The sequence below is a fragment of the Petromyzon marinus genome, chromosome 20, assembly GCF_048934315.1.
Source record: "Petromyzon marinus isolate PM22_M1 ecotype Great Lakes invasive population chromosome 20, UKy_Petmar_22M1.pri1.0, whole genome shotgun sequence".
NCBI lineage: Eukaryota > Metazoa > Chordata > Hyperoartia > Petromyzontiformes > Petromyzontidae > Petromyzon > Petromyzon marinus.
In genome coordinates this window covers 10,480,091-10,505,136 of record NC_133686.1, presented here as the reverse complement: position 1 = coordinate 10,505,136, position 25,046 = coordinate 10,480,091, and the positions used below count along the sequence as shown (strand labels likewise).

Below are 25,046 nucleotides of genomic sequence, written 5' to 3'. Positions count from 1 at the left end.
AGGCAGCCACACCAGTGGGCTGCCACCTACAATTGCCCAACGCTCTGCAGTCCTCTATATATCAAGCTGTTTTTGGCCTACACCTTCAGTGCTCCTTTTAAGTCGACGTCGTCTGTCTCTGTTGCCTTGGTGTTATCACTGCTTTTGCTAGAAGGCTCTTTTTGATGGCCTTTCTTCTTTTAACCTGCCGATAGCACAGCACCGGTGGTCTCCGTTCTCCAATGATTCGTATAATAGCACATTCCGTTTTTCAATTCCTCCCTGAGGAATGCATGCCTCATTCCACACAATGGTGCTGCCGGTAAATCGACTCTTAAAATCCACACTTGGTTTCCAAGACAATAACAAATACTATTATGGAACAATCAACATGTATGAACGTTGAACTTAATTCGCACCGTATGTAGCCAACAGTGTTAATCGGAGGTGAGGGGGAAGGACAACAAACTAACACACAAAATGCAGTTCTCAAGAAATGAGTTTTCAATCTAGACGATTTAAAAGTGTAAAGCTCCGGTGGCTTCCTAATATTGGAAGAAGAGAGCGTTCCAGACGGCCACAGAAACGCATCTGTCTTGATCGATGGCCAGCCAAAAGCTGCTGCTGCTGCTGCGAGGATGACCCGAGTTTGCGTGATGGTTTATGATCATTGACGAGATCAGCGAGGCACTTCACGTGTACACAAAATACCAACGATAATTAGAACACAAAATAAAATCAGGCACAAACTTCTTAACACGTGAAAAAAAACTGTTTCACCTTCACCATCAGTAGCAGCAGCAGCAGCCATGATCGCTCCACTGCTGAGTGAAACCCTCACCAGGCCAATACCATCTCTCGCAGGTCTGCGATGGCAAGAATAATTAACGCGAACCAACTTCGTCGTTTTAAATTAACCACAGCGCGAATGAGAAACGTTAATTACAAATCAAACTTTCAATGGCACGGAGGAAATATCAGACGTGTAAAAATATTCGGTTACCTGTCAAGGTGATGGATATTTGATTGTATATCTATTCTTTATTTATCACGCTATTGTTAATAATGTTTCGTAAAGGTCTTTGTACCGCAATTTGTCACGGAGTGTCTATTTTTACAACTGCAATGGCTGCGGATGCATAGTAGTAGTACACGGACCTCTGCTGGCTCGTCTCCCCACAAATAAATAAAATATTCGTTTTGCGAATCAGCCAAGGAGCTCTTCAGGTCAATATTATCCAGCAAAAGCACGTGTTTAAACATAAACAGCGCTGCACAAGTTTCGACCTGGGTCTCTCATCAGCACACCCAGGCTTGCTAAACAAACACTGCTGGGATGTCAGATAATATTGACTCCCCACCCCTTACCCGTGCCCAGTTCATTGTGGAAAGACAACAAATGTGATATAATGTTTATAAACTCATTCTACAGAGGTTTTTTTGTCTATACTCTTTCCTGTAAAATCCACTGCTGTATTAGGGCTCCACACCCACCACGCTGATCAGCGCCGTGTGGTGAAGGCTGGGATCATAGACGGGGGGGGGGGGGGGTATATAAGTACGGGACAACAGCGGATGTGGCTACACTGCTGCCCATAGCGTATCCCCCACATGCCCTATGACAACCTGTGTGTTAAACGAAGCTATCTTTTTATTTGACCAGGTGAGGCCCACTTGAGCGACCAGCTATTTTTCAGAAGCGATCTGGCCATCACAAATGATAGCTCAACGAAGTGGCTTATCACGTGAAGATGTACAGCAGTCAACATACTCTAAGGGCGTGTTGTTCATTCTGAATGCGGAGGGAAACGCCGGAGGAACCGTAGAATAAGCAGAAGCGCATCTGAGAGAGCGCGATGCGGTGACCTTGTTAGTAAGTGCAGCGTGCCGACTATCATCACCGCCACAGCAGCAGCAGCATAATCCCATATTAAAATTATACACGCAGAAATCACTACTCATCAATTACAACCCTAATGATCATCACCAAGCATTGTCAATAATAATATTGGAAAAGAATCTCACCTGGAGGGTCCATTGCCTATAAATCTGACAGTTCACCAGCATTGGAGTACAATAAAGCAAGCGTGACTCTGCTTGATGAGGCAATGAATATCGAACAAAATAAAACCAATGCTGCTGAACTCATGCACTCAGAGGAGTGCGTTTGGCAGATGAGATGTGCAATGATTATTTTTTGGATGTGAATGGACAGCTATGGGGAGGAAGGCATGAGTGTTGTCTGCTAATGTACTCATTGCACACAAAGTGCTCGCCACACATGAACCACAATACCCTTGCTGATCTCGAGCAGCATAAAGCATCACGCGAACTCCGATCATCCTCGCAGTGGCGACTCTTGGCTCACCATCGAACAAAGGCGGCGTTCATCGCAGCGCGTTGCGCTTTCAGATGCACTTCTACGGCCGTCTGCAAACGCTCTTCCTTCCGATATGACAACAGCTTTTTGTGTTTTAGCTTGTCGTCCTTTACCCCGCACCTCCGATTAGCACGGTCGGCGGCTACGTACGGTGCGAAAGAAGTCCGACGTACACACGTACAAAGTGTCGTCAATTTAGGCCACCTATTGACGATACCCGACTGCAGGCCACGTGTAGCGAAGGGTACAGGAGCGTGCGACCCCGTGTGTGGTTCTTGGAGACAGACGGGGTGGGAGCAGGGGAAGCGGGAGGAGGCGGAGTGCGGATTTGTCGCTCCGCCTCACAGTGGAGTAGGGTGGTGGGGGTGGGTAGCCACTACGTGGGGAACCCTCATCATGCATCGTGACGCATGGAACAGCAGGCCCGGGTCTCCCCAACCCCCCACCCCCCAATCCTCTCCATAAATAGTCACCCGCGCACTTACCTCGACTCACACAGCATCACTCAGCTCACGGGCACCGGGGTGGCTCATCCTGCTTGGCCGTTCCATTCGTACTCAGCCAGCCAGCCAGCCACGTAAGCAGGGATCGTCAGTCAAGTGGAGAGACAGGCGGCTTGGTCAGACAGCCGGTCAAATAAACACAGTGGTCAGACAGCCTGTCAAGTTGACAGCTGGTCAGGAATCCAGTCAATCAGCTGGTCAGACTGCCAGTCACTCGATCAGCCAGCCACTTAGACAGATAGACAAACAAGCGTCCAGACAGACAGCCAGTCAGCGGAGTCTCATACATCCCCACGGTGTTCTTACCACGTGTGCATGCGTGGTGGTGTTGGTGGTGGCTGCTGATCGTGGCTTGCGCAACGGCGAAACTCACCGGCTGCAAGGTCGTTAACGTCAGCTCGCCTCCTACGTCAGCAGGTACGTGCATAGCGCTTCTCGTCGAGGTACATACACGCACGTCGAGGTACATACACGCACGTCGAGGGACATACACGCACGTCGAGGTACATACACGCACGTCGAGGGACATACACGCACGTCGAGGTACATACACGCACGTCGAGGGACATACACGCACGTCGAGGGACATACACGCACGTCGAGGGACATACACGCACGTCGAGGGACATACACGCACGTCGAGGTACATACACGCACGTCGAGGGATATACACGCACGTCGAGGGACATACACGCACGTCTCGGTACATACACGCACGTCGAGGGACATACACGCGTACCCGCACGGGGGCGGGAGAGGGGTCGGCTAGAGCAGTGGCCACACGAGTTCGATTCCCGGCCACGGTTAACATCACGTAGGCGAGTGACTTCTGACACGGGTCCTGGGTATCCCACCCTGCACCAACCCTGCACTTGACCGGTGTGGTGAAGTATGGATCTGACAACGTCAATGGCACGGCGCGGGGAGGGCTTCGTTGCACGTAACTGTGCGTTAGTGTTACATCATTATACAAAACAAAGATCCCCCGTGCAGCCTTAATAGACTTTTGGGGGTAAGTGCTGTTAGCGAGCACCTATGAAAACGGGCACGGCACCACGCCCGGCCGCCTTTGTCTCCTGAGTGGCGATGTTTACACATTGCGCCAGCTACTCAATTGCGGCTGAGTCGACCTAGGAGAGGCTCAGAACCGGTTTAGATAGTCGTGACCGGGAATCGAACCCGGGTCACCAGGTTCGTAGCGCAGCGCTATAACCGCTGCGCGCGACCGCTCCCCGGTACATCATTGTACAAAGACACACACGCGCGCACGCGTGTTAACTTGATTCCCAAGCACTGCTGCTCCTGATATAGACTGCGCCTTTGAGAGGCGAGGATTGCGCTGATGCTCAAGAGGCAGTCGTGCGATGGGCATCAATGTATGAGATGCACGCAGAGGGACGTGCCTGTCCCAAAGCGTTAACCGTGACTTCGGCGTCGCGCACATCATAATTTCACCGACTTTTCAACTGCAGTATGATGATTTGATGTCTCCAAAAGGGCGTTTAATACACACCGCAAGGCCATAATCGCCGCGTGTTAAATGTAGGCTAACGGGATACCAAATACTGTATATCTCGCTTACTTAATGCTCAAATAGGCTGCGTTTGTAATGCTTAATGCAATGATATCAACTAAAGCTATCCCGTAAATTATGGAAATGCATCAGCAGATTTATACGTGCGGACAGCACATGAACTGCTCGTATGTACAGCGATTGTGTATAACGGTTAAAACCACCATTAACCGCCTCCAGTCGGTAGAAAGACAATAACAACAGCACTACTTTGTAGGAAGCAGTTGCCACGATGCAGATATTGACCCCCCCGAGTCACACGATTGTGGAATGTCCGGGCTGTCCCGCGAGAAATGTTGCACCGCGACCTGCACGTGCGAAACAGCGATGTGATGTATTCAATTTTTAATTAATTTATCGTATATCATTTTGTACATGTGTGTTCCTTCCCACCAGCGCTTTACAAAGTGCATGCGAGTCTCTCTGCCTCTCTCTGGCAATCCGTGCGGGATAGCACGGTGCAACGTCTCGGCAGGGTTGGGGGAAGGAGGGCGGGCAGAAGGCCCTTCCCGACTCCTTTGTGGGTCGTGGTGGGAGATGGGGGGGGGGCAGCGGTGGTAAATTTTTACCATCCCCGGTGTGGCCAGCACGCTGATCAGTTGCGGCGGCTTGCGGCGGTCACAGAAAACCCTCAAGGCGCCGCGGCACGCAGCTCGCTTTACACACGGACTCACCGCACCACGTAGCTCGCTTTACACACGGACACACCGCACCACGTAGCTCGCTTTACACACGGACTCACCGCACCACGTAGCTCGCTTTACACACGGACTCACCGCACCACGTAGCTCGCTTTACACACGGACTCACCGCACCACGCAGCTCGCTTTACACACGGACTCACCGCACCACGCAGCTCGCTTTACACACGGACTCACCGCACCACGTAGCTCGCTTTACACACAGACTCACCGCACCACGTAGCTCGCTTTACACACGGACTCACCGCACCACGTAGCTCGCTTTACACACGGACTCACCGCACCACGCAGCTCGCTTTACACACGGACTCACCGCACCACGCAGCTCGCTTTACACACGGACTCACCGCACCACGTAGCTCGCTTTACACACGGACTCACCGCACCACGTAGCTCGCTTTACACACGGACTCACCGCACCACGTAGCTCGCTTTACACACGGACTCACCGCACCACGTAGCTCGCTTTACACACGGACTCACCGCACCACGTAGCTCGCTTTACACACGGACTCACCGCACCACGTAGCTCGCTTTACACACGGACTCACCGCACCACGTAGCTCGCTTTACACACGGACTCACCGCACCACGTAGCTCGCTTTACACACGGACTCACCGCACCACGTAGCTCGCTTTACACACGGACTCACCGCACCACGTAGCTCGCTTTACACACGGACTCACCGCACCACGTAGCTCGCTTTACACACGGACTCACCGCACCACGTAACTCGCTTTACACACGGACACACCGCACCACGTAGCTCGCTTTACACACGGACTCACCGCACCACGTAGCTCGCTTTACACACGGACACACCGCACCACGTAGCTCGCTTTACACACGGACTCACCGCACCACGTAGCTCGCTTTACACACGGACTCACCGCACCACGTAGCTCGCTTTACACACGGACTCACCGCACCACGTAGCTCGCTTTACACACGGACTCACCGCACCACGTAGCTCGCTTTACACACGGACTCACCGCACCACGTAGCTCGCTTTACACACGGACTCACCGCACCACGTAGCTCGCTTTACACACGGACACACCGCACCACGTAGCTCGCTTTACACACGGACTCACCGTACCACGTAGCTCGCTTTACACACGGACTCACCGCACCACGTAGCTCGCTTTACACACGGAATCACCGCATCACGTAGCTCGCTTTACACACGGACACACCGCACCACGTAGCTCGCTTTACACACGGACTCACCGCACCACGTAGCTCGCTTTACACACGGACTCACCGCACCACGTAGCTCGCTTTACACACGGACTCACCGCACCACGTAGCTCGCTTTACACACGGACACACCGCACCACGTAGCTCGCTTTACACACGGACTCACCGCACCACGTAGCTCGCTTTACACACGGACTCACCGCACCACGTAGCTCGCTTTACACACGGACTCACCGCACCACGTAGCTCGCTTTACACACGGACACACCGCACCACGTAGCTCGCTTTACACACGGACTCACCGCACCACGTAGCTCGCTTTACACACGGACACACCGCACCACGTAGCTCGCTTTACACACGGACTCACCGCACCACGTAGCTCGCTTTACACACGGACACACCGCACCACGTAGCTCGCTTTACACACGGACTCACCGCACCACGTAGCTCGCTTTACACACGGACACACCGCACCACGTAGCTCGCTTTACACACGGACTCACCGCACCACGTAGCTCGCTTTACACACGGACACACCGCACCACGTAGCTCGCTTTACACACGGACTCACCGCACCACGCAGCTCGCTTTACACACGGACTCACCGCACCACGTAGCTCGCTTTACACACGGACTCACCGCACCACGCAGCTCGCTTTACACACGGACACACCGCACCACGTAGCTCGCTTTACACACGGACTCACCGCACCACGTAGCTCGCTTTACACACGGACACACCGCACCACGTAGCTCGCTTTACACACGGACTCACCGCACCACGTAGCTCGCTTTACACACGGACACACCGCACCACGTAGCTCGCTTTACACACGGACTCACCGCACCACGTAGCTCGCTTTACACACGGACACACCGCACCACGTAGCTCGCTTTACACACGGACTCACCGCACCACGTAGCTCGCTTTACACACGGACACACCGCACCACGTAGCTCGCTTTACACACGGACTCACCGCACCACGCAGCTCGCTTTACACACGGACTCACCGCACCACGTAGCTCGCTTTACACACGGACTCACCGCACCACGCAGCTCGCTTTACACACGGACACACCGCACCACGTAGCTCGCTTTACACACGGACTCACCGCACCACGTAGCTCGCTTTACACACGGACTCACCGCACCACGTAGCTCGCTTTACACACGGACTCACCGCACCACGTAGCTCGCTTTACACACGGACTCACCGCACCACGTAGCTCGCTTTACACACGGACTCACCGCACCACGCAGCTCGCTTTACACACGGACACACCGCACCACGTAGCTCGCTTTACACACGGACTCACCGCACCACGTAGCTCGCTTTACACACGGACTCACCGCACCACGTAGCTCGCTTTACACACGGACTCACCGCACCACGTAGCTCGCTTTACACACGGACTCACCGCACCACGTAGCTCGCTTTACACACGGACTCACCGCACCACGTAGCTCGCTTTACACACGGACACACCGCACCACGTAGCTCGCTTTACACACGGACTCACCGCACCACGTAGCTCGCTTTACACACGGACTCACCGCACCACGTAGCTCGCTTTACACACGGACTCACCGCACCACGTAGCTCGCTTTACACACGGACTCACCGCACCACGTAGCTCGCTTTACACACGGACTCACCGCACCACGTAGCTCGCTTTACACACGGACTCACCGCACCACGTAGCTCGCTTTACACACGGACACACCGCACCACGTAGCTCGCTTTACACACGGACACACCGCACCACGTAGCTCGCTTTACACACGGACTCACCGCACCACGTAGCTCGCTTTACACACGGACACACCGCACCACGTAGCTCGCTTTACACACGGACTCACCGCACCACGTAGCTCGCTTTACACACGGACACACCGCACCACGTAGCTCGCTTTACACACGGACTCACCGCACCACGTAGCTCGCTTTACACAGGGACTCACCGCACCACGTAGCTCGCTTTACACACGGACTCACCGCACCACGTAGCTCGCTTTACACACGGACTCACCGCACCACGTAGCTCGCTTTACACACGGACTCACCGCACCACGTAGCTCGCTTTACACACGGACTCACCGCACCACGTAGCTCGCTTTACACACGGACTCACCGCACCACGTAGCTCGCTTTACACACGGACTCACCGCCGCACGTAGCTCGCTTTACACACGGACTCACCGCACCACGTAGCTCGCTTTACACACGGACTCACCGCACCACGTAGCTCGCTTTACACACGGACTCACCGCACCACGTAGCTCGCTTTACACACGGACTCACCGCACCACGTAGCTCGCTTTACACACGGACTCACCGCACCACGTAGCTCGCTTTACACACGGACTTACCGCACCACGTAGCTCGCTTTACACACGGACTCACCGCACCACGTAGCTCGCTTTACACACGGACTCACCGCACCACATAGCTCGCTTTACACACGGACTCACCGCCGCACGTAGCTCGCTTTACACACGGACTCACCGCACCACGTAGCTCGCTTTACACACGGACTCACCGCACCACGTAGCTCGCTTTACACACGGACTCACCGCACCACGTAGCTCGCTTTACACACGGACTCACCGCACCACGTAGCTCGCTTTACACACGGACTCACCGCACCACGTAGCTCGCTTTACACACGGACTCACCGCACCACGTAGCTCGCTTTACACACGGACTCACCGCACCACGTAGCTCGCTTTACACACGGACTCACTGCACCACCGCACGTAGCTCGCTTTACACGCGGACGCACCACCGTACGTAGCTCGCTTTACACACGGACTCACCGGCGCACGTGCGAGACAGCGGCTCTTTTTTTTTGACAGCAGCCGTCATCAACGGACGCGGGATTCACGGCTCCCGGCACCGTTGCTGCTCACATGTTTTTTTGTTATATATAAAGTCAGGCACGAAACGCGAAACCCGACGCCTGCCACGGGCTAAAGGGAACCAAAACCCTCGTGTTCCTTCCCGCCTGCCTGGGGCTCCGTGTGTCTAACTAAGCCCCCTCCTCCTCCCTCCCCCTCGTGGCAGTAGAGTAGGGCTGACCGATTAATCGATTTCAAATCGAAATCGCAATTAGAAACAATGCGATTAGCAAATCGGAAAGGCTGCGATTTTTTTGCGATTCGAAAAGTCCTATTACACTCTTATTGGAATTGTTTTATTTTTTTATCATGATAACTTTATTTATTTAACTTAACAATTGTTCTATGTTTGATTGTTCTATTTTCAATTAAACCATTTTAATGAATACATGTTGGAAGCAATTCATATCTTTCAAGTTCTCATCCTTGCATGAGAATATATAGAGCAGTTCATATTTTGATGGTAATGCTGGTAATGCTCCATCACATGTTTTAAAGCTATTACACAGCGAAAATTGAACTTGAAAATTTTACATCGTTAGAGCCACCCCCCCGACCCCGCGTGGCGCGGTTATTTTTGTGACGCCGTGGCGCGTGGGCAAGCCGGGGTCACGTGCTCTGCTGCCCGGGCTGTTGTATGCCCGCAATGTGCACGTGGTCGATGCCACTGCTGGATGAGGATCTGTCCCCAACGCGGTGGTGCCCGCCTCGGGGGCTGGTATTATTTGAGCGTGTTTCACCACGCTCGCTCGTGCAAGAGATGGTGAAGACGTGGAACATAGATGCCGGAGCACACTACAGTACAATGCAACAGTGGTTGCTGCACTGCACTCTGCTGACGATGTTACACCGCAGTAGCCTGCAACGCCTTAATTTATGCATGCGAGTCGTGAATCGCGTGGTAACGACATTATCAGCTCAGAGGGTTGCGGTAATTAGTCGCGTGGGGCGCCCAATATTGTAGGAAACATCTCACGGTGATTGTCGCGATGGGGGGGGGGGGGCAACTCGTAGCTTTGGCCACGAGGCGGGGGCAGCGGGGGAGGGGGGGCAAGGCACCCCACTGCCCCCATGCTCGGCACGCCACGGCTGGTCGGGCATCCTCGCCGCTCTCCCAGCTCAACACAACTCTGCTTAGCTTCTGAGAGCTGACGAGATAGGTGGGGGGCCCTCTTCCGAGCGATTTGGTCAATGGGAAGTTGGGAATAACTTGGGTTGTGGTGGGAAACAGGGGGGGGGGGGGTAGAGAGAAACGGATACAAATTCGAGTAGAATTGCTGTATACCAGGATAGCAGGAATAGGAAAGAGGAGATTGAATAATATAGGGAAAAAATATTGAAAAGCAAAAATTGCAGAGGGCAGGATACAGAGAAAATTTGTTATGATAGAACAGGATTATAATATACAAGAACGGATAGTATAGGTAGGAGATAATTTGATGTGAATTCTAGAATTGACAGGTAATAAGATGGAATATAACACCATTGAAACTTTTACAAAATGTGGTCAATTGCTGGGATGGATGGAGTGGTGGTGGCACAGCGGTGAGGTGAGGCCACTGAGCCCCATGAACGCCGCAACCTGGCTTGGTTCCTCGGGGTTTGGTCACAGGCAATGAACATGGGACGCAATACAAGGACGACGAGCACGCGAAACGACGTGGAATCGGCTGGTCGCAGTCGCCGTGACAGCATAACAGAGTGACTGGGCATAGGGGGGGATATCACGGGATGTTGCGGGCGAGAACAACGGGGCAACGCAGCAAATAGACAGGATTATCAATTTGTCTCACAACGATCAGAAATCTCACTGGGACTAGAAAGGCTAAGCCGTGCGCACGGCACCGCGTCATTGCACTCTCGAGCCGCCTGATATTTTGCGGGCACAATGCGCGCGCGGTGCGCGGAAACACTACACCGGCTTGTGCTCCAGCCTCGCGGGATTGTTTTTTTTTCTATATTTATTATAAACAAAAGACAATCTCGCGTCGTTCGTGAGCATTATAAGAAAACGGCGACGCGCACAGCCGCAGAGACGTTGACGTAATGGAACGTGATGTAATCTGACTTGGTTAATGAGCTCGCCAAAAGTCCAATTGGGTTTCTGCACGCGGTGGGGGGAGGGGAGTGGGGTGAGAGAATTAAAGTCAGACGCTGCTGGCCAAGGAACGAGAGGGCCGTTGAGGCTTCACAAACTTTCCCAGCGTTGGAGATTGTCGCCTGATGATTGTGTGGTGGGACCGTGGGTTGCTATGACTGCTGGCTGTGAACAGCATGCACCCGGGGCGGTTTTGTAAGGCAGCGCAGCAGAATCTGTTGGTTGAATAGGCTCAAGGTCACCAGTTTGAATGCACAAAGTCAGCTCTAGCCCCTTATCCTCGTCATCATCGTGATGCTCATCATCATCATCACCGAATATCAGCGTGCGTCATCGTCGCCGACTGTCATCATCAAAATCAGTGACATCCACCATCACACCTTTTAACTGTCATTACCATCAACATCTGCCGAACTTTGCACCTTTCGTCGGCAGCAGTAGCAGCAGTATCAACATCATCATCATCAGTGACGGTGCAATCTGCAGCATCAGCAGCAGCATCATCAGCAGCACCATCGGCAGTCTCGTCACCGTCGGTCGGCGCTGTGACCTCGAATGTGTTCCGTTCTCCACCAGGATGACGCTCAACGTGGCCGAGCCTGCCCCGACGCCGAAGAGCGCCGGCGGCCCGCAGCTGCCCCCGCGCCACGCGGCCCCCACAGCCGCCGCAACCGGCGCCCGCCTCGACGTCCCGCCGCGGAGGCTGCGCTCGGCGCAGGGCACCGGGATGCGGCCCCGGGCTCGGCGCGCCGTCGCCGGAGGAGCCGGAGGAGTTGGAGCACGGGCGCCAGCAGGCGCGGGCGGCGATAGCGGCGCACAGCGGCCCAGGTGGTCGACCGATTCGGCCGACTCGCTGCTGTCAAACTCATCCGGGGCGAGCGAGGGCAGCGCCAGCCCCGAGCTCACCGTGGCTCCTTGTCGCCTCGCCCGGCAGTTCCAGCCGCCGCCGCCGCATCTGCCGTCTTACAGGGCCATGCTTCTGGGCGAGCCGGGCGTCGGCAAGTCCACCCTGGCTCGCATCTTCGGTGGCGTCGAGGATGACTACGACGCCGATTTCGGTGAGCCTCAACCTCTTCTCGATTGCCCCTCCTCTTCCCCATGACAACCCCTCGCTCCTCCACTCCTTCCCATCCCATCCTCTACCTTGTAGTGATCCCTTAAGTACCCCTCTATCGCCGTCACTCATTGCTCAGTCATTGCAGCACGCCCCTGCCACCCGAAATCATTCAATTCTGTGTCACCCGTCTTGTAAGCCGTGTCGTGCGCCTTGAGTGAAGGCGTTCGATACAAATGCAGCGTTTGATGAGATCAGAAGGGGACAGTGTTCGTGGCGTCATTCATTCGCGCTCACGAAACGAGCGGACGTGCCGCTTGAGTGCGTTGACGCGTTCGTGGTCTCTCTCCCCCTACCAGCCGTGGAGGACTACTACCAGCGCAGCGTGGTGGTGGACGGCGAGGAGACCACGCTCGCCCTGCTCGAGTTCTGTGGCCAGGTGAGAGAGAGGAGCGCTCGAGGCAGTGTCTTCAGCGCAGGGGGAGAGGGGGGAGGGGGGGAGACGCTCTGCTTGTTCAAGCAAAGGCTAAATACCCCCCCGTATAGCCTTAGCAGACTTGTGGGGCAAGTGCTGTTAGCTAGCACCTATGAAGGTCGCCACGGCACAGGAGGGGGGTGGGTGATCAGCAACACGCCCGGTCGCCCTTTGTCTCACCCAATGGCGATGTTTACACACCGCGCCAGCTATCGATTTGAGGCTGAGCCAACCCGAGGGAGACTCGGGATCGGTGCAGGTACAGTAATTTTCATCGATGTTGGCCATGGGGCGGGGATCGAACTCGGGTCATCAGGTTCACAGCGCTTTGCGCTAACCGCTAAGCCACCGTTCCCCACACGCGGAGCTGCCGGCACGACGGCGCAGCACGTGATCACGAACACGCGGCTTCATTGCGCACGCCGCTCAAGCCAACGCCACACACGTGGTACCATTTAGCGTCGCAGCATTCCTATTTTTGGAGCGACGTTGTTGTTCTGGGGTTTTTTTTCTCCACTGCACGTGTGTGTTTAAAACGGCTTATTGTTCAGCTACAGGCGCGGTTAAACGTAGTGATTTTTTTGTAAACGGGCGGCTGTGTGTGTGTGGTCGCTTCGCAAAGGAATCGACGCTTTTGTGCGTCATTGCTCCAAGTGGCTGTTGTTATTTCGCAACAGCCACTGGGGTATTGTTTTTGCTTTCACAAGTCTTCTTGTTCTCATGAGAAAGTGGCATTCATCTCTGTTGGTGGCCCTGAGCCTGCATTGGACATTCCAGAGTTATATCCGTACGAAGACAACTGATAATTTTCCACAAAGTGGTGCTAATTTTATCTAACAGGGTACTTATTTGATTTTAAAAAAATCTATAAAGAGGGGTCACTTTCCAAAGCAATCAGGCTACTCCTCGACACAGCATCAACGTCACCACCGCCTTGTGACGAAAATAAAATCGTAGCGGGCTGAAGTTTCTGGCAGAAGGTTATTCTCAACATACAGTTGGAAATCACACCTCACACCGCAGGTCTGCGAAGTTGCAGACATTTAACAAGTGCACAGGTTTTGATTTGACGCTTGAGACGTTTTCCCACAGGAGTGCACATCGAGTATCCAACAAACCGTGCTACTTCCCACAGCGTCAGCCGATTGATCATTATACGCACCATGAGAGAGTGTCCGTGATGACTCTGGTGAACTTTTGTGGGTTTATCCCACCCCACCACCGCGACAAAAAAAAAAAAACCTCGCAAATTGTCCACGCTATTGTTCCGTGGCCAAGCCAGCGGTGATGACGAGGCATGGCGAGCCAGGTGTTTTCAGCCAGCGCCTCTTGGGGTGCGGTCGAGGGTTTTTTTTGACGAAGCGTCACCCCCGCGTTTGTCTCGGTGTGGGGCGGCAGGCGGGCGAGGAGTGGCTGGACGACGAGTTGGCCCACGCCGGAGACGCCTACATCATCGTGTACTCCATCGCGGAGCGCGCGAGCTTCGAACGCGCGGCCGAGATGCGCATCCAGGTGCGCAAGGCGCGGCAGGCGGACGACGTCCCCATCATCCTCGTGGGCAACAAGAGTGACCTCGTCCGCTCGCGGGAGGTCAGCGTGGACGGTGAGGGCCGATCCCCGCGACGCCAAACGCACCCCGCGCACGCACGCACGCCCGCACGCCCGCACTCGCGCCCGCTAACAAAGGCAAAGATCCCCCGTATAGCCTTGGCAGACTGTTTGGGGCAATTGCCGTTAGCGAGCAGCACCTGCGAAGGCCGGCACCACGCACGAGGGGGTGGGTGGCCGGCACCACGCCCGGCCACCTTTGTCTCCCCGGTGGTAACGTTCGCGCATCCCCCCCGCAGAGGGCCGCGCATGCGCCGCCGTCTTCGACTGCAAGTTCATCGAGACGTCGGCGGCGCTGCAGCACAACGTGCGCGAGCTCTACCACGGCGTCGTGCGACAGCTGCGCCTGCGGCGACGGCGAGGCGACCTGGAGCGCGAGCGCCGGGACGAAGCCGGCCGCCTCCTCCGCCCATCCGGCCTCCTCTCCTCCTCCTCCTGCGCCTCCGCCTCGTCCTCCTCCGCCTCCTCCTCCTCCTCCTCGTCATCGTCGGCGGGGTCCGCGCCGTCCTCGGCCGGGGCCGTCTTGTCCTCCGCCTGCCCGCGCCACCACCCCTCCTGCCACCACCACCGCTACGCGCGGCGCAAGGAGAGCCTCACGAAGCGCGCGTGGCGCATCCTCAGCCGCTTCATGGTGGCCCGCGGCGCCGGGAGGCTGGCCTTCCGCGTCAAGTCCAAGTCGTGCCACGACCTCTCCGTGCTGTGAGCGAGGCGGCGCTGGATGCGCATCCAAAGGTGGTCGGTGGTGGTGGCGGGGGGGGGGAGACTCGGTGCCCTCGCTTGAACTTGTGAAAGGACAGACAAACCTCGCGCGAAACCTCCTGCTTCAGCCACGACCGCGTTACGGGATGCGCCGGCTCATTTCTCTCGCTCCCTCCCTTCATCCCTCACCACCACCCCCCCCCACCCTCCCCATGCCTTCTGCCACACAAATATCTGTCTCTCTGCCATTGTCGTGACAGCGCAATGGATGGAAAAATACAGGAGTCTCTTCTTTTTATTTTCATTTGATTCTGATCGGTGTCCCGAAGCGCAAACCCGTTGGGTTTCGAGCGACTGCGTCGTGGTCACCGCAGCGTGCTGCGCCGTGGCAAAGGTACGGCGTCGCCTAAGCAAGTCGGGGGCAATTGATTCGCCTCGCTTGTCAGCCAGGCACGTAAAACCATTACTGCATCAGGTATGCAATTTGGCTGTACGGCCCAACTACATTTCAATTGCACCCAACGTGTGACAATGGACAGAATGTCGCAGCCTTTTTTGCAATTACTCGTGTTGTTTAAGCCACGCGTGTAACCCGGACTTGTGCAAGTGAAACCCCACCCCTTCTTGCCGCAAAATTGACAATTTACGAGGATTCGTTTTGAATGTAGCACCCCGTGTATGCCGGCGCTTCTCACATCGCTCAACGTCACAGCTGAATAAATCGAAGGGGCACCCCCGGCGGCAGCTGCCCCTGCGCGGCACAAAGCGACTTGGCAGTCGGCCTGCAAAACGGGCATCAGTCTGCCAGTGCCAGTCGGAGGGGCGGGGGCGATGTCTTGCTGTGGATAATCACGATTGAGTAATCTGCGCGTCATTTTCAAATTTGGACACGCAATGGCCTACTCTCGCGAACGGCGTCAGGGGATTTCGAACGTTCACTGTGAAGCAGATGGCGCGTTGTGCTGCTACGGTTGTTGCACAGTGCAGCGATAACCAGGGCGGCCGCTGGATTTCGAACCGTGAACCTCTGCAACAAGCGGCGATTGGGAGTGCTTGTCTCATGATTAGAACGTCATGAATTAAAATGCTAGTTGGGGGGTTATGCTACCCCCATCATCCCCCTGGGATCAACACAATTAGTACCGATGTGTGTAAATAGTGATTGTTTCAACGAATAGACTGATCCCTGCCATGGCAATGTGAAGTTTCCATTAATGGGCTCAGGCCACCAGTCGACAGCAGTACTGACCAAAATAGAATTTTGTGCAGGAGGGGGGAGGGGGGGGGGGAGAGACACCTCGGCTTGGCTGGAAAAGAATAAAACCCTAAATTATTGTCACTCATTGTTATGATGTTCAATTACAACCTCGGGAGGGCATTTCCTGCAGGACGACAGTGAGTGGCTTTAGACAAAGTTGTCGGTCATCCACAGCTTCCAAAATCATATTTTACATTTTTACAAAATTTATATTTCAGAAAGCCCCTTTTAATCGGTGCTGTTGTTTTTCAGCAGCGAGTGCTGGAAAGACAAAGGTCTGTGCGAAGAGGTTAACACTCTTTTTTGACACCTTTACCAGAATGTTTCTTAACGGACCTGCGCTTCATTCACGTGAATGTCAGCCGCCACCTCTGCGTCTTGCATCCTGGATATTGTCACCGCTGGTTGACGGCGAAGTGGCTCGCTTTCTCCTGCCGGAGAATTATGAGCAGACGTATTGAGGGCACATGTAATTTATTGTATGCCTGGGGTACCCCCCCCCCCCCTCTCTGTCTCCAGTCTCATACGAAGTGGCTCTTTCTCCCTACGGACAAGGATTACCATGACAAATGGGCACTTCGTTCACAAAGCGCCGTTTCTTTCAGCATCACGATGCACTTAATATTCGCACAGCGTCAAACCAAAACACGATTCGTATTTCGAGTGTTTCCCTGCTCAATCGAGGCGAGACCCATCTGTGTCCCGCGGCCTTGACTCGGCAGTGGGATATCTACATTACTTTGGGAGGGGCCAGTCTCTCCATGGGACATGCAATTAATTTCAAGTGGCACTCTTCTATCCTGGAGTTAACTCCTAAACGTGATTTGAATTCCTTAACCGTCTAAATGTGAGTCAAGCAGTCTAACCCCGTGCCACGTGGCCAGATGAACCCATACACTTCACCATTGATAGACTTTAGTTACATTTTAAAAAAATATGGTTTCTGCTTACGTTTCAGATAATGTTGTTTTTGTTGGTTCCATCTCATCAGCATGCCGCACAAACACGTAACAGTGAGAGTGACGTGTCATTTCACTTTAATCATTACAACAGTGACGCGCGACTCTCGGACTAAGCGACAGTTTCTCACCTTGGCTTGACCGACGCCAAACCGAAGAGCCACGGGGCTACTGCTGCTAAAACTAAACTAAGCTATTTTAATTTTACTAGGTAATGCCCACGGAACGATATAGCTCTTTTCAGAAGCCACCTGGCCACAGACGATAGCTCAACGAAGCGGCTTATCGCGTGGAAATGTATAGAGCAGCCAAATACTCTAAAAGGCGTGTTTCTACATCGGGAGGGAAAAAAACCCGGAGGGTCCGGAGAAAAGCCCACGCGACTCACGGGGAGAACACGCAAACTCCAAATATACAGCAGGCTTCAGGGTCGGGATTGGGATCGAACCCACGACGTCCTGTATACCAGGCGAGGTAGTTAACATCTCCTAGCCACGGCGCTGCTGCTGCTGCCGCTGTGGCTCAATATGCAACGGTGCGACGGCGGAGCGGAGCGGGGTGGCCACTCCGCGTCACCGCGTACGATATCTCCTTTCTGTGTGGCTGTGCCGCTATGGATATGGCGCATTAATAATTGATCGGCAGACACGTATGAATGGTCGCAATGAAAACACAACATTCGATACGCCCCTGAGAGTGTTGCGGGTTTATGCATTGCGTGCAGGGTCGAAACCGTTTGCCTTATTGCAGTACATGTACATAGTGTACACAAACACACCTACATGCTTTAAAAGTTAGATTTTATATTTAACTGTATGAACAAATATTCCTCAAGAGTTTTCTAAGAGTTGTAGGTTCTGATCTGCCGCTTATACCTATGCTGTGTGTGTGAACACCTAACGATATATTGATTGATGCAGAGGTCCGTTGGATTGTTTTGACTCCAATTGGAAATAAACCGTTTTATAAGCGTGCTTCGAGTGCGGTGTTTATCCTTTGTGTATTTACACATTGAATGTTCATACAAATGTATCTTTATCGCGAAACTATTATTATAATACAGGCTTTTAGGTTAGGTAACGTCAAAATAAATGTGTCGTTAAACCCGTCACCACCCGACACAGCCAATTAGTAAGGTTTGTCACGTGAACATAATTCGTTACTAGTATGGCACACCGGTGTGTTGGAGAATCCACCTGGCCACAAATGATAGCTCAACGAAGTGGTTTATCATGTGGAGATTTATAGCAGCCAAAACTCTAAATATGTCTCGATGTGGAGCGAAAAACTGGAGGACTCGAAGAAAAATTCACACGACCACGGGGAAAACATGCAAACTCCAAATATACAGGTGCCAGGGATGGGATTGAAGCCATGTAATGTGAGTCAAAGGTTATTTTTGTTTTACTCCAGGACATCCATTCAGTGTAAATCAAAATAAGCACGACCAGTAAAATATCCTGCGGACAAGTCAATGCATTTTAATAGTACGATATTCCTTTACCAGTCCGTTAAACACGTCAATCGAGACCCAAACACCACAACTCTTGGCTTGGACATTCCTTAAATACACCGGTGTAGCCATCAGCCGCTTCAGAACATCAACAGGCTGATGCACATACCTCCTTCATAAATGGGAAAATGGAAAACAGTGCCTTGTGGTCCGTATAGTACTCCACTATATTCTGTGCTCTTTCAACGGCGGAAGAGCAACACTACACCAACTCTCTCCCGAAGCCCTCTCGTCGCTAGCAGACCTCGACATTGGCATTTAGCTCCTGAAAGTATTGCCATCATGCACAAGAACCAGTCTGGGGAATTGCTTAACCACTGTGCCACTGTTCCACCTCTTATAAATAAAGTCTGGGTGTATTCCTGTTAACTGTTACATAATTAGAGTGTAAGATTTCATCGAGAGTCAAAACGGCTCCACAAACGAGCGTGAGACGCCAGTCATCTATTTGAAGCGAGCCGATCCAGGGGTGGAAATTCCACATTGTTGTGCCAGGGGCAAGTTCGTTTGTGGAATATCAGGCAGGGGCCAGGCTTGGGCAAGGACACAGGCCCACTTTTCACCTAGGAAATCGGAGAGCACACACTTAGCACAAAAAAACAACAAATTAACAATTTAAAAAAATGTAACAAATATAAATTAAGAAATGAAATAACATCTTTTAAGACTTAAAACCTTATCGATTCACATACTGGTCTGGTAAGACTCTCTTTACTTCCCGCAGTGTGGTACACAGTGGTGATGACGTTCGCGACAGTAAACTAATATCGCTGTGACTTTACTTTGAAGTTGAATTCACATTCAAAGTTCACATTATTATTCTCAGTTGCGTGAGCATCCATTAACATTCAAAGTGTTCTATTTTATGTCAGGCGTAGTACATGCAGGCCCTGATGTCAATCCACGCTGTGTCGGTCATTGGGCTTGTTTGACCATACTTCACCACAGCAGTCAACATAGGTTGGAGGGGGGATGGGGCAGTGGGGAATTGTAACCAAGACCGGTACTTAAACTCAGCTCACCAAGTTTATCTTGCTGTGCGCTAACTACACGCTCATTATGAGCACCACTTTTATATGAACCAAGAGTGGTTGTCTGTTGAACTTCTTTCGCACCGTACGTAGCCAACCGTGCTAATCGGAGATGCGGTTATAACTACAGTATAGAGATATTGCCCCCCACCCATAGGAACGTGGAATTTCCACCACTGGCTCGCGGGCGCCAAACAGCGACGAGCCTCACCCCAAGACGTTCTTGTTGAACGTCGGGACAACGCTCAAAAACGTGGTACCCATTACAAGAGGCGAGCGGCTCGTTGTTATTGTTACTGCGCGTCGAATGTGTTTTGCAGCACGGCATTCTGCAGTGATGAGGGGGCAGGGGCTGGACAAAGCGATATCGCTGAGACCAAAAGCATCATTAAGCCCCACACTTTCCATCTCCCCTGCTAATGGTTGCGCGTGACCCCGGCCACCACCACCACCACCACCTCCCCAGCTCGCTCCGTCCTCTCCTCGCGGTGCCGCCAGCACGTCGAGGGCCGGCCCCAAGCCCCAACCACAACACCACCACCACCACAACCTTGCACCATTTTTCCACGAGACCCCCCCCCCCCCCCCAACCGCGCTGTTCCAAAACAACCTCAATTATTAACACACCTTTTCACACCCCCACCCCCCCCCCCTCTCTCTCTCAACTCTCCCCATCTCCCAACGTCACCCTATCCAATGCACGTGCGCGTTTTTTCTTTCTTTCTCTCCTCCTTTTTTTCCACTGGAAACTGCACGCGGGTGCTGATAGGGGACACCCGGACGGTGATGTTGATGTGGAAACCCGATGGCGTGTGGCTTGCTCCTCTCCGCCCCACGCGTAGTCAGCGCGCGGTCGCATTGCCCGTCGGCGTTTGTCGCTCGTCAATGGTGACAGTGTCCCTCACCTCACCTCACCCTCCCTCAACTCACCCCCTCGCCTCACCCCATCGTATGTCACTCGACAATGGAACGGGGGTCCCGCCTCACCCTCACCTCACCCTCACCTCACCCAAACCTGTCGACCCCTTACCAGTGCCCTACCTTATTACAGACCAATTTAGACCTTGTTGGTCACCCCGTGCCCCTTATAAATCTCAACGTTCATCCTACAAAGTCTCACCGCAAGGGAGAAACACAATCACACAGACAAGAAATTTGTTTTGCCTGTATTGAAACGGCTGCACGCCGTATTGGCCCGAACAAAACCTCAATTTCCCTGAGCAAGAACGCGTGTGAACCGTTTGGGTTGGCACGAGAGGCCGAACCAAATTCGGTTTTCGGCGCCGAAAGTTGGCAAAATAGCCACTTTGGGCAGACTTTCGGTTTCGGCCGAAAGTCAATTTTTTTTTTTAACTTTGGGTCTGGTTTCGGTTTCGGCCGAAACCCGAAATTCAGTTTCGGTCGGCCTCTAGTTGGCACGGTATGCAAACCCGAGTAGGCCTTGCTTTTAAGTGGCCGGCAGAAGCCGCAGCAATGTTGGGGGCAGTAGAAGCGGTGGCGCTTGGGTGGAACAGGGGCGGCAGGGGTGGGAGAGGAATCCGTAACTTAACACCCGATTTCGTCAGGTGTCCCAATATTATTTTTATTGCAGCGCAAAGTTTCCTGCATTATCCCGGCCTCTGGACTTTCAATGCAATGAAGTAAAACCAAAAAAAATTCCCACCTGATGACGGTCGCTCGTGTTGCAATCGAAACGTCGTAGTTTTTCTTGTTCATTATTTTTTTTACCTATCTACGTGACTTTACCGAAAGACCCAAATAATATAAAGTAAATATCAATTCCCCCTGGCTCTGTCCACTCAGCATGTAGTAGAAAAAGATACGTCACAGTTGATTGGCAGGTTGCGTGTGGTAGGGTAAAGTGTGAGAATTCCCACATCTCCCAAGACGTACTTGGGTGCCGCGGTGGCTAGGAGATGTTAACTACCTCGCCTGGTATACAGGAGGCATGGGTTCGATGCCGACCATGACGCCTGCTGTATATTTGGAGTCTGCATGTTTCTCTCTGTGGTCGTGTGGATTTAGGGCCTCCGGTTTTTCCCTTGACATTTAGAATCAACGTGCGTTTAGAGTATTTGGCGGCTATACATTTGCACGTGATAAGCCACTTCGTTGGAGCTATCATTTGTGGCCAGGTCCCTTCTGAAAGAGAGCTGCATAGCTGAGTGGTCTTTACCTGGTAAAATGAAAGTAAATTAATACTGCCCAGGAATGAAATGTAGATCAGAGAGCCTCCAGAGGAATTCTGTAGAGCTCCCTCTGGTGAAGGCCCTTCTGCAAGCAGTTGTGTGAGCAGGCGTTTTCAGGGCTACACCTTTGCCTTTCATTAACCATTCGAGGAACGAGGCATCAGTTGTCCACCAAGTCAGGTGACCGCGCTGGCAAACACCACCGGAGCCGACAGCTGAAACGAGCACTGCGGTTTAACCCAAGGTCCAAGCGAAGGGCTATCATCATTACGTAACATTATTATTATTCTTCCACCCCCGCACCAGCTTTGAGTCACATCAGGGATGCACTTTCCGGAATACGTTGGCCTAATGTGAAACGATAAGTGCTTGCACTCTCTGCATTTGTCATTCTGTAGAGTTTAAAACCTTGAACCACAATAATAATACCAGCAACGATAATTGCAACATTGCATTCCCGTGCTCAAATGAGCATGGGGTGGTGCTGATTTCAGTTGGTGGCTCTAGTCAGTGGGTGGAAATTCCATATTCCTATGGCAGGGACCAATCTCTCAATGACAGAACCACTGTAGACTGTCTAAAGAGTAGTACTCATTTCTATGACCCAGGGGGGACGTCAATGATGATGGGTTAAGTTGACCCCCAACTTGGATTTGAACTCATGACCTTCTGACTGTCAGGCACTCTTACGATCGCACCACCCAGCCAGTTATAAGGATACTAATACAGGTCCCCCTTGCTTCATACGGTCGTAAATGCGTTCCAAAACAATAGGGCACACGAGAAAAACTGCCGAGTAGCGCATATAGTACACATAAAGTTGTATGATTGAATTCAAATCGCATATGACAAATTTTGAGTAAAAATACGTTTTACTGCATTTCCGTGAAATCGTACAAACCGAGCCCGCATAAAGTGAGGAAAATCTCTATTAGGGTCTGGCGATGCATCGATTCATCAGTTAATTAATCTCACAATGGTGTGTGCACTGAATCACATTTGTCAGAATCAAGGTTTTTTTTAATGACATACATTGTATGCAATGAGTTCATGGGACTTCTACAACTTTGAGGGGCCATTTCATTCACAACGTTGTAAAACAACTAATTGTGACCGCGAGTCGAGACAATTCATTGTGTTGCAAGAGGGAAAATCGTTCCAACAATAATGAGTTTAACCGGGAGAGCCTCAGTAAGCACGGCGACTCTTTTTCACAATCTTTCTGCACAGAATATTTGACCAATTCCTCGGTGATGATTTTTTTTTTACTTCAGGTGGGAAGGGAGACGATGACCACATCTCCCAGAATACATCCGGTCTCATGATACCTCGGAAGCAAAGCAGTATTGAGCCTGGCTAGGGGTTAGAGGTGCGATTACGATGCATAACAGGTTGCTAGGAGCTGCGGGGATCTTTTGGTGGGCACCAGATGGGCAGTGCAGAACAATCCTGTTATACATTACTTCTATGTTCTCACATCAATGCTTCCGGAATTCACCAACACGCGCTGGCCAGCCTGGTAAAGTATGGTCAAACAAGTCCCATGACCCACACGGTGTGGGGAGGCCCTCATCCAGCAGTGGATTGACAAAGCGGCTGTGGATGTACATGTGACAAGTAAACTAGAACGCCTGGAGAAAACCCTTCAGATAATAGCGGGGAAGACGGCACTGAGACACCTCAGACTCAGAATCTTTATTTAGACCGGAAGGAATCCGATGAGCTATGAAGCTTTTTTTCACACCTACTTGCTGTACTGCCTCCAACATGCGTCTAGTTTCCCAGCAGCAGGGTTCCTCACGGGGTCTACAAATGGGGTATTATACCATCAATGATGATGCTGCTGTGATCCAATGGTTAGAAACACTTAGTCTAATGGCAGTACTCTGCATTTGCAACCCAGAGGTCACCGATTCGATCTATTGGGCACACAGTTGAAACAACGGTACAGCCTTCTTAAATCCCCTCCACCTCTGTCCACCAGCAGTATGAATGGGTACAGCATGGCTAGGCCAACAGCATGAAAGTCGTGTATGGTGGGGCAAAGTGTGGGTCCTCTAAACTCTTACAATATGTCTGGCCAGCTTAGTAGAGTAGGCCACATACCCTCCAGCGGGGATCTCTAGAACTCTTTATCGTTGTATGTGTAGAGGTGTTACGGGAGGGTGACACGCGGTTGTAGGGCGGTGGCCACAACCACGTCCGCTACGGCCACCACCCTGGGGGGCTGTGGGGGACGCTGTGATCCCTCCCAGCCCCACCCCTCAGTGAGGGACAGTGTAAAAGGTGGGAGAGCTGAGAGGCAGTTCGACTCAAGCAAGATGAAGAGCCAGTGAAGAGAGAAGATCAACTAGCCAGGCCCTGGAACTCCTTTGGCCCGCTGTCCTTTTGAGGGCCGGGCAAAGCAAGCCAGGGTGCGACACCAGAGCCACGAGGCCCGATGTCCTTCTGAGGGCCGGACTCGTGTGGCTGGTGATCGGGACCTGCGCCGAAGCTGGGCCAGGTCAGACAGCCTCCTGAGAGAGGACCGGGATAGAGGGAACCAGGGAGCTAGCGTAGGCTAAAGCTCGGGGAACGTTCCCTCTATAGAGTACGGGTGAAGAGGCCGCTACCTCTTCAAGTATCAGATTCGCCACTGTAATTTAAGTCTCTGTAATAAATACGTGTTGCCTCCAATGAACAATCTCCGACGTCAATAAGGCCACTACATATGTATGTTGAACTTCTTTCGCACCCTACGTAGCCAACCGTGCTAATCGGAGATGCGGGGAAGGACAAATATAGCGCCTTGCATTGTAACATCTTAAGGCACTTTACATCAATGAAAATGGGGCGGTGAGGGGGTGAATGTAAGAAGTGGATAAGTGAAGAAAAAAAACTCTGCAAGAGGAACGATTTTAGGCTGGGACTTAAAGGTCCCA

General features: G+C 52.7%; 1 protein-coding gene across 1 annotated transcript; it reads left to right on the top strand.

Moving 5' to 3' along the window:
* The first annotated feature begins 2,688 nt into the window (after window positions 1-2,688).
* On the top strand, window positions 2,689-18,366 carry LOC116944112 (GTP-binding protein GEM-like). Its single transcript, XM_032957541.2, has 5 exons — window positions 2,689-3,279; window positions 11,916-12,397; window positions 12,753-12,832; window positions 14,267-14,471; window positions 14,716-18,366. The coding sequence occupies exons 2-5, from the start codon at window positions 11,917-11,919 to the stop codon at window positions 15,177-15,179; spliced, it is 1,230 nt and encodes a 409-aa protein (XP_032813432.2). The 5' UTR covers window positions 2,689-3,279; window position 11,916; the 3' UTR covers window positions 15,180-18,366.
* The last annotated feature ends 6,680 nt before the right edge of the window (window positions 18,367-25,046 follow it).